Source organism: Excalfactoria chinensis, chromosome 13, assembly GCF_039878825.1.
Source record: "Excalfactoria chinensis isolate bCotChi1 chromosome 13, bCotChi1.hap2, whole genome shotgun sequence".
Classification (NCBI taxonomy): Eukaryota; Metazoa; Chordata; class Aves; order Galliformes; family Phasianidae; genus Excalfactoria; species Excalfactoria chinensis.
The window spans coordinates 1,623,626-1,633,300 of record NC_092837.1 but is presented as its reverse complement, the minus strand read 5'-3'; the positions used below and the strand labels follow the sequence as shown (position 1 = coordinate 1,633,300).

General features: G+C 51.1%; 1 protein-coding gene across 1 annotated transcript in view; it reads left to right on the top strand.

Annotated features, from left to right (window-relative positions):
• The first annotated feature begins 2,061 nt into the window (after nucleotides 1–2,061).
• PDLIM4 (PDZ and LIM domain 4) overlaps nucleotides 2,062–9,675 on the top strand; it is a 33,094-nt gene continuing 25,480 nt past the window's right edge. The window contains exon 1 of the mRNA XM_072348316.1: nucleotides 2,062–2,241. Coding sequence (XP_072204417.1) covers nucleotides 2,149–2,241 — 93 coding nt within the window. The 5' untranslated portion in view covers nucleotides 2,062–2,148. The remainder of the gene's footprint in view (nucleotides 2,242–9,675) is intronic.

Genomic DNA, 9,675 nt, shown 5'->3' with positions numbered 1-9,675 from the left:
AAGAAAGCAAAGAGGTGTGTGAGCAAATTGGGAGAATGGGGCAGTGGGGAGATGGGGTTCTGATGTCCTCCTTCCCAAAACCTGGAAGGAATGCTGGGGATTGAGGGGTCAGGAATTAATTCCTGATGCTGTGCTGTGACCCAAGGGCTGGTCCACATGTTCCAGGGGGAGGAAGTCAACTGCAGATACTTTTATTCAGAGTAAAACTGGCTCTCCTTCAGCTCAGTTTAATGCATTTTGGAATGTAATTTAATTTGGAAGGAGCACACGCACAAGTTTAAACCAATGTGGTCAATTCCCATCACTCTTCACGTGGGTTAACATTCAGGTTAGGTGAGGGGCAGCCTGTGCTGAGCACGTGAAAGGCCTCAAAGAGAAAACGTCCCCAAGTCAGCAACTTTCCCACCCGATTTCTGAAAGGAATGCATTAATAGTGGGGATTTCTGTGTTTTCTTCATCTGTTTCCTATGCCAACAAATGACTTTGAGAACACAACAGTGCTGGCTGCACTCAGAAACCACCCCGGGACCAAAAGCCCCATCCCTGCCTCCCAGCACCCGGCAGAAGGGAATTTTCCCCTGCAGGATGGTGGGAGCTGCTCCTCCAGCGCTGCACACTGTGTCAGTGCTCAGCTGGGAGGGTTTTCTAATGCAAGAAGGAAAACTCCGGCCGGGCGGCTCTGTGAGTGGTGATATCACCCAGGAATGAGGGATGATTCATCGCTGCTGCACAGACAAAAGGGAGCTCTGCAGCCTGCGCCCGTGTGGACATAAAGGATGGGTGAAGATCCGCTGCTTCTGCTGCACCTCAGCTCTCCTAGAGGTGTGACCCCATCCAGACGAACAAAGCTTGCTGCGTTTTGGGCTCAGAACAGCCACACTCTGCCCCAAATCATGAAGCTGAAGCTCCCACTCAGCCCAGGTCAAAGCATGCTTCACAGCCCAGGCACAGCAGCCTCAGTCAAACCTTCCTATGGCACGAGCGAACACGCAAAAACATTTTGCAGTGAATAGCACATAAATCAAAGTCACAGAAACCGGGCAACGTGAAGCCACTGCGCAAAACTGGACCTTTCTAACAATGCCTCCTTTGTTCAGCCTGTTTGGAAGTCAGAGATTCCAGCCCAGCCCTGCCCAGGCAGAGCGGTGTTTCCCAAGCTCCAGCGTTACGAGGTTCCTGCTCACACCTCTGCTTCCAATGAAGCCCAGGTCTGAACTTTGCCCACTCTGCCTTCAGGCTGACACCCAGCTGTGTCCTATCCAACACCAGGTCATCCATTGTTGTCCTACCTGATGTTGTGCCACCCAGTGCTGTGCTACCAAATGCCATGCAACACTCTCTATGGTATAAGCATCTTGCCGGCATCCCGGTGTAATTTGGGGGATGCAGTGCATTGGGTGGCAGACCCATTCTCACAGTACAACAGTGGGGATGCAACACTGCCCTGGCAGCCTAAGACCCTTCCTGGGCACAGTCATGGAGGGTTGGCACAGTTTCCCAATCTGAACTGAATCCAGTGGCTCATTTCTGTTTGGAGTTTCACCCTTCTCCTCCAACGTGCAGGTGGTGGTGAACAACCAGAAAAGCCTCCTGTTTCACCATAATATCACAGCATGTGCCTCGCAGTCCCAAGGAAGTAGCAGAAATTTGCATTGGCTGTGGCCACACGATTGGTTTCGGTCACTTGGTTCAGTTTTGTTTCAACCACACCAACCATTCAACCACCCCCCAAAATCAAAGCGAAACCAAAGTGAGCGCCTTAAAACTCCCGGGGATGTTTGGTGTCTCCCCAGGGATGCTGGGTGCTATCGGGGGCTGAGAGCCCCCACGCCCAGGCTCCCTTCCAGGCGGGGACAAGCAGCTCTGCTCACCTATCAGGATGCCACCAGCTTTATAGCACAGGACGGGGACCCCTCAGGGCCACCCAACACGGGGACGAGGCCCAGCCTCCCCCGATGGGACGCGCTCCTCTGCCTCCCCGCCGGCCCCCACCCGGCCCCGCACCCCCCCCGCCCCGCCGCCCGGGCCCGCCCCCCCGGCCCGCCCCACTGCAGGGCCGGCCTCGGGGCCTCGGAGCCGCTTTAAGTGGATGCGGCGGCAGCGGGCGGGAGCGGAGCACAGCGCTGGGCACGGAGCCCCGATCCCGCTATGCCGCACTCGGTGGCTCTCCGTGGCCCCTCGCCGTGGGGCTTCCGCCTCGTGGGCGGTAAGGACTTCAGCACGCCGCTGACCATCTCCAGGGTGAGCGGGGCGAGGGGCTACCTCCATCCTCCCCTTCCTTCTTTCTTCCCTCTTGAGTCAGTGTTCTTTGGCTCCGGAGCAGATGCTTTTCGGATCCTTTTGTAGTCTTTAGTTCCTAATGTTTGGGTTTAAAGTTGGCAGAGCGCTCGGGCTCGTTCCCAGAAGCGGGACTGTGGGGTCTCTGGGGGGTACCGGTGGGGTGGAGCCCTGTGTGTGGCTGCGGGGTCTATGGTAGGGTGAAGTGTTTTCTTAGTGCTGCATGACAGCTTGAAGATGCGTTCTGGAAGCTTCTTAAGAGCATCTCGGTGAGCACACTGTGGGCTCTGTACATAGAGAGAGTGAGTTAAGCCCCATGCAGGGTGTGGGAGGCTGGGGGTGCACCCGTGCTCCATCTCTGCCATGGTGGGAGTGGTGCCCAATGCTGCTCAGCCCTTCCTCTGAGTTTGGGGATACCCGTGGGCTCAGGGTGGCTCAGCAAGCACTGAGAGCCATTGAGAGGCTCTGGGAACAGCTGGGTCGTAAAGCTGTTGTCCTAACACATAAAAGCTGTTTGCCGTCTCTTTCTTCACCCGCCAAAGCCATGACAGAAAATGGAAAGCATTTACCCTGAGCTGTAAAAAACGAATTAGGGAAGAAAGCACCTCTTAAAATCTGTTGGTTTGTGTTGGAGCTCAGATGAGACTATTGCATGGCTCCCAGGGGCTGCTTTTGTTCTGGTGCCCCTTGTGGGGTGAAGGATGGATGTGGGGGAGCTCAGGGAGGGTGGATGGAGAGGAGGTGAAGGGCAAACTCTCTTATCCCCCAGCTGTGTAGGGTAATATTGAACTTCACTGTTGCCTCTGGTGTCTGCGCAAGTGTTTCTACTGTGAAATGGAACATCTTAAGGCAGAGGAGGGAGCTGCTTTGCTGTTGCTTTGGAAAAGTTTGGCTTAATGTTCAACAAGAGAAAACAAAGTCTGCTTCTGCACAGTGAGGCAGCGTGCAGCTGGGATTTGGGACCTCTGGAGGTGTGAGAATGGTGTTTATTGGAATGGACCCTCCTCTGAGCAGAGGAGTGTGTGTCCCAGGGTGGTGCTCAGGTCATGGATTAGGCTCTCCTTCCTCCCATCCAGCTGCCTTGGCTGGGTGGAAGGCAATGCTTCTGGGACGGTGCAGGGCACGACAATGGGCACTGGGCATACTGCAGTCCCCATCCTGGTCTCTGCTCCCACCATAAAGAGTCATTGCTGGCTTGGGAAATAACACCCAAAAAAGGTACAGTGAAGGAGGAGCTGTTGTGTGTGAGCTGCTGGGTTCCCTCTGCAGTGGTAGCAGTGGCTGGGGGAGAGGGGAGATGGTTCTGAGAGCTGTGCACAGAATAGGTGTGCTGCTGTGCTCCTTCCATCTCAGAATCATTCATGAGGTAATCAAACTAATTGCCTGAGCAGCAATTAGATCCCTCTGTTGGGCCAAACTGAAGCCGTTCTCCCTGGTCCTCCCACCTGGGCAGGGGGAGATCTGTTGGGCTGAAGACAGAAGTGTGGGAGGGATCCTCTTGTTGCAGCCCATTGTTGAGGCTCTTGGCTGGCTTCCGCCTCCTTCCAAGTGCTTTCTTATTTATTTTGTATTAAAATGTCATTAAATTACAGAGACTGTGAAAGGCACAAGTCCTGGTGAGAGGAGGGAGCAGACCATGGGGCTCCTGCATCCTGCTGTGAGCATCATCTGCCTGCCTGCTGCCCTCCTATGCTGCGTGGGAAGTGGGATGCTGGGTGCATGGCTGCGTGCTGTTGGGTTACAGTGGGAGTTCAGGGGCTGTGTTTTGGGATCTGAGATGGCTGTGGGTGGCTTTCAGACAGGTCTTGGTGGCAAAGGCTGTCTGCCTCTTTCTAATCCTACTCCTACTTATTGTGAAATGTGAATTCCCTGTGTAGGGATTTGGGGGAGGGTGGGGGGGGGAAAAAAAAAGCCTTGGTTGCTCATAGGTTGGTTTATCTGGTCTTTGCTAGACTGCTGAAGGAAGTGATTTCTTTCCAGTCCCAATAGCCCAATGTTGTTTGGAGCCCATGCTGCTGCCTCTCCAGGAGAGAGCCCTTCCACCTGAGTGCCATTGCTATGAGGGCAGAGATTAAATTGGTGGAGACCAACCCCAAAGTGAGGCTGGGGTGGAAAGGAGGAGAGATAAAGAAGTGATGCTGTAAATGGAGCTGTTGAAGCAATGGGCACTCAAAGCCAAGCCTTAGGGAGTACCTGCAGAGGATGAACATGAAGAAAACATAGCTTTAGCAGTGTGGAAAACAATGATGTCATACAACCCTGGTTTGGAATGGGGCTTGAATGAGTTACCAGGGCTTGCTTTACCCATTAGCTCCCTATGTGGCCACAGTTGCACAGGTGCAGCTGGTGGTGGTGAGCCCATCACTTGCAGCTGTTTCCAATGAGCTCATTAAATTGATCCATGATCTATTTGAAAGCAGTTCTCTTCCCTCTGTGCTTTGATAATGACAAATGGGGATTGCATTGAGAACAGCTGATGTTGAGCACAAGGGCTTGAGCTGGAGCATGAAGTTCTTCAGCCTTACAGATAAGGAAATGCAAGCACTGATGGGTGGGCTTAGGGCAAGCAGTGGGGGGCTGCAGCTGGGCTGTGTGCTGGGGAGGGAGCCCTGCTTTGCTCTGCACCATGGTTACAGAAAGTTGGAGCTGGGCGTAGTGCATTGTGTAATTAAAGGTTCCTCCTTCTAGGGATATTTATAGGGGAAGGGAAATGACCCAGAGCATCTGCTTAGAGTTGGTTTAATGACTCGATAGGAGGTGGGTTTAGAGCTTGGTTCATTTTTCTGGTAGCTGTCAGCTGCTGTTCCTTGGCTCAGGAGGGTGACAATGAGGAATGCCATGCCAAGGGCTGCTGTAGCTCCATGCAGGTACGTGGAACAACTGACACAGTGCTGTGCCCATAACTACATCAGTCACTGCTGTGCGTCTGTGTGGGATCACAGCTGGTCTGCCCTTTGTTGGGATTAGAAGACAATCAGTCATTAGTGTAACTAGGATGTATTTAATGACCTGAACTTGCCCATGGAGCTCCTGCAGCAGCTGGCGTTGCCTCCTGCCTGGCTCTGCCAATGCCAAGCTCTGCTGCTGTTTGTTAAAGCTCAGCAGATATTGATAAATGGGCTGAATCTGGTGTTATTAAATGCTTTTTTCTTAAATTAAAAGGTTATTTAATGGCCTTAAAAACAAGGCACAGTTATTCTTTTATCTGCTGCCCCCAGTATTGTTGTATCTGCTGGCCTCCAGCAGAGCATGCATTTTCAGCTATGGGTGTGGAACCGTAACATGAGGAGGGCAAGAAATAATGGGTCTGCAATACGGGCATTGTTTGGCAAGTTCGGGTTGGCTTTTCAACATAAGGAACTTTTCTGTTTGAGCAAATAGTTCTGTTGCAGGCTGGGGTACTCAAGGAGGGGTTCTGTCTGTGGACAAATTCCTATAAGGGCTGCTGTGTTTGCTTCCCCCCTTGCTGTGCTCCTACCCACTGAATGCAGTGACTTATGGGGGTGGATGTTCTGCAAGCTGGGATAGCAGATTGGGGCTGATAACACCATAGGTGCCCACCTGCTGGCTGCCTCAGTGCAGGGATGGAGCTGGAGATGCTAGCAAAGGGAATGTGGCTTTCCCTTTGCTGAGCTGCTAGGCCGTAAAGCTGTTTCCTAGCTTTATGTGCAAATGGTGTGGATTGGGTTGTTTGTTAAATGGAAATAACCCACTTTGCTGTGTGCTCTGAAATAACGCTCTAATAGAGCCTAAAGCAAGGAACACCGCTGGCTTCTGCTGCCCTTCAGCTTTATTGTCCTTGTGAAAGTTGTGTTGCTGTTTGTTGCACATTTGTGTTTGTTCCAACGTGATCCAAATGGAAACAATATTTTTAAATGGAAGGAATTCATTTTGCTTGTTCTTTCACCATCAGTGGTCTTGCATTGATGGCTGTAGGGACTCGGTGGAACATCTGCACCATTCTGGTACTGAACACTGAAAGTGAACTGAAAATGAGCACTCATAGGTGTGTTACAGAGATGTTTGCTCCTGAAAATACTGAGTCACGGAGGCTTCATTTAATAACTGGAAGCAGAGTGAGTGCTGGTGCAGGAGACAGCAGTGATATTGCATGTTGAAAGGAAAGCTACTGCTAATTACCCTAATCAAGCAGGCTGATAATCCCAAGTGGGAAACCAGGCAGAAAGAATGATTCACAGAGGTCTATTCATACCCAGGCTGACCTTGGTACGGGTGCAGCAAAACAAATGCAGCACACCCCTGAGAATGGTTCAGGACTCTGCTGGGTCGAGCAAAGCAGAAAGGGTTCTTTTGGCTGTTGTTAGAAAACTGACATCACCTTCATTTCAGAGATTGAGAGATTGCCTGTTGGGACAGGTAGGCAGAGCTGCTTGGAGAAGTGCATGGGTGTAACCTGCTTGATGTAAGGATAAAGTAGAATAAAGTGAGGTATCAGAGTGCTCCTGTTGGTGTGGGCAGCATGCAAGGGAAATACCTGGGGTGTTTGATTTGGTCTTAAACTTTTTGTTGCTCTATAGCACAACAGGTGTTGGTTAAACATAGAATCATAGCTCGGTTTGGGTTGGGAGGGAGCTCTGAAGGCCACCTGGTCCCACTCCCTGTAGTGAGCAGGGACACCCACAGCTCAGTGCTCAGATCTGCCCTAGCCTGACCTGTGCCTCACCACTGCCTCTCTGAGCAGCTTGTACCAGTGCCTCACCACCTTTAGCATAAGCAGCTTCTTCCTTATTTCCAATCTAAACCTTCCTCTTTTCAGTCTGAGGCCATTTCCCCGTGTCCTGTCACACAGTTTCTTCCCCTTTAGGAACTGAAGGGCCACTTGAGTAGGTGTGCTTGCTTAGGGGACATTGGTCCTTGACTTTTACTTCAAATATGCCATTATGGATTATGCAGTGTTAACACAGATGGTTGTAATACACTCCTCTTTCTGGCTGAGGGAAGTGCAGGTGGTGTCTGCAGGTGGCACAGTGAGTCCTAGAGCATGAACATCCTCTTATAAGTAATATTTGAACTTCTGTTTGATTTGAGCCTCTGTGTCATCTCCCGGCTCATGGATACCCAAACACTCAGTGAATTATCTATATGCTTTAAGTCACCTATGACCACAGCTGCTGGAGTGTGGGGTTGATAACGCAGCCAAAGCAAACTTGTTAACAGGAGGTGCACACTGTGATTTGCTGTGGGTGGGGACTGCAGTGAGGCACCAGTGAGCACTGAATGTGATGGGTTTGTGCATAGCTGTGAGCACCACGTGTGTGGTAAGCCCTACAGATAAGGGCTGAGATGTTTGGTTTCAACTTCAGTGCTTGCTCACAGCCCCGAGCAAGAGGAGGATATGTTGGGTCATTGGAGCAGTGACAGAAGTGGAGCACAGTGTGGTTCAGGGGGGTCTGCAGAAAGTAAACTTCTCTCACCATACAGGAGAGAAAAAGTCTCTGCGTGAGTGTATCTCTATCCATAAGTTTTCCAAACATCACAAAGATGCCTTCAGAGCCCCTCCCTCACTCCATCCTTCTTGTCAACTGGAGAAGCAAAACCTTGCAGCTCATGTTCTCACCCATTCAACTCTATGTAATTCTGCAGAAATACTGACCCTGGGAGCTGTCACCTGCTGTAAGGCACGGAATGCTGCTTGGAAGCCTTCAGCACACATAGGGCTTCCAGCACAAAGGCCAAACCCTATGGAATATCTCAGTGCACAAATAAAGCAGGGAAAGGCGGCAGCAGCACGGGGAGGATGGCATGTTGCTTTCACCAGGCTGGGATTTCAGGTTTGCTCTCCATCTGGGAGTGAGCTGCTTGTGCTGAGTGCCTTCTGCTTGGTGTGCTGGGGGCACCCATGCTTTGAGGGTGGTGCTGCAAGCAACTCTGGTGTCCTCTGCAGTGTGCCCAATGTGTCCTCTCTAAAGAACCCTCAGAATTCCCAGAGATGCTGTGGGAAGTTGGGGTTTTTCTGTGGTGCTGACCCCAGTAGGATGAGCCTTAGGTGTTGCACAGCATCCCTAGACACTCTTTGTTGTGCTTCTATATAAGCAATTATACAAATGCAACTGGATTAGCAAGGAATGTACACTGGCTCAAAGCACAGTGCTTTGGGACACTGAGGAGCATCCCTGCAAAGAATGCTCAGAGGACTTGGGAGCTCTGTCTCTCTTAGCCACCAAACCCCACTTCTTCCTATGTTCACATGGAGCTGCTGTCAGAGCAGCCACAACTGCACTGTGTGCCTCCTGTGAACACAAGTCTGCTTTGTTTAGAAGCTGAGAACTTTGTCACACTACCTGGAGAGGCTCTCTAAGGCTTTAATCAGGCTCTTTTGATCATGCTTGCAGAGCAGAAATTTCCACCTGGCTTGTGAGTCTTAAATCCAATGTAGTGTGTTACAGGTGAGCAGTGTGGTCTGCATAGGATCGTGTGGGACTGTGCATCTTAACCCATTAAATTCTGTGAAAGTGACTTCACTAATGGGTGGGATGAGTTGTGTTTTATTGCTGTAGCACTCAGTATGTTAATCTGCTAATGTAACTTGTTAATGTGACCATTAAAGCTTTTGCTTAAGCATTAAGATAATCTTACTGGTCTTTCCTAACCTTAATGATTCTATGATTCGTTATTCCAGCTGGTGATATTGGCCTGGTTCTGGAGCTCTTCCATGCAGAACTGCTGCTGGGTGGGGCTGTGGTGCTTGGCTCGGTCCCTGGCTGCCCATGGGGGTGGTGGCAGTGCCCTCAGAGCAGCACTGGGTTCCTTCTTGGGGTTGGCTCTGTGCTTGTGTGAGGCTGGTGCCCTGCTGGGGTTGTGCTCCAGGACTGAAGGAATCACGCAATGCATGTTTCAAGAGTCAACTCTTAGTACAAATAGTATTACTTACCAAACTAGCTGGTGCTGGGAGCTGTGCTGGCTTAGTGGAACACTTGCCTCAGTGTGCATTATTTCCTTGGCCTGAAGTCAGATGCTAGCACTCAGTAAATCACAGCGGGGCCCCAGCGGCCAGATGAGAGGCACTGCTGGGCTTGGGGTTTTTGTCAGACCTGCTCCAGCATCCCCATGGCTGCTGGGTTGTTCCTATCACAGTTATAGCCTGGTGGTACCTCCCATGGGCAGTGCTGGGATGGAGCTGCCCCATGATGTGGTGACACTGATATCCTCGATGGGGAGCCATGCTGGTGCTTTCAGCACAGCAGCCGTATCTCCTACAGGGAGAAAGGTGGTGTGTGGGCATTTGCTTCCCTTTGTTTTAGTTCTCTTTCTTTTAGTGTTTTGTGTTGATAAACATCCTTACCCACATACACGCTGTGAGAGGGAAACAAAGAAGCAATCTCTTACTCCTGCAGAGGGGTTAAATGCACAATGTTGCTCTCTCCTGACAGGGCTTGG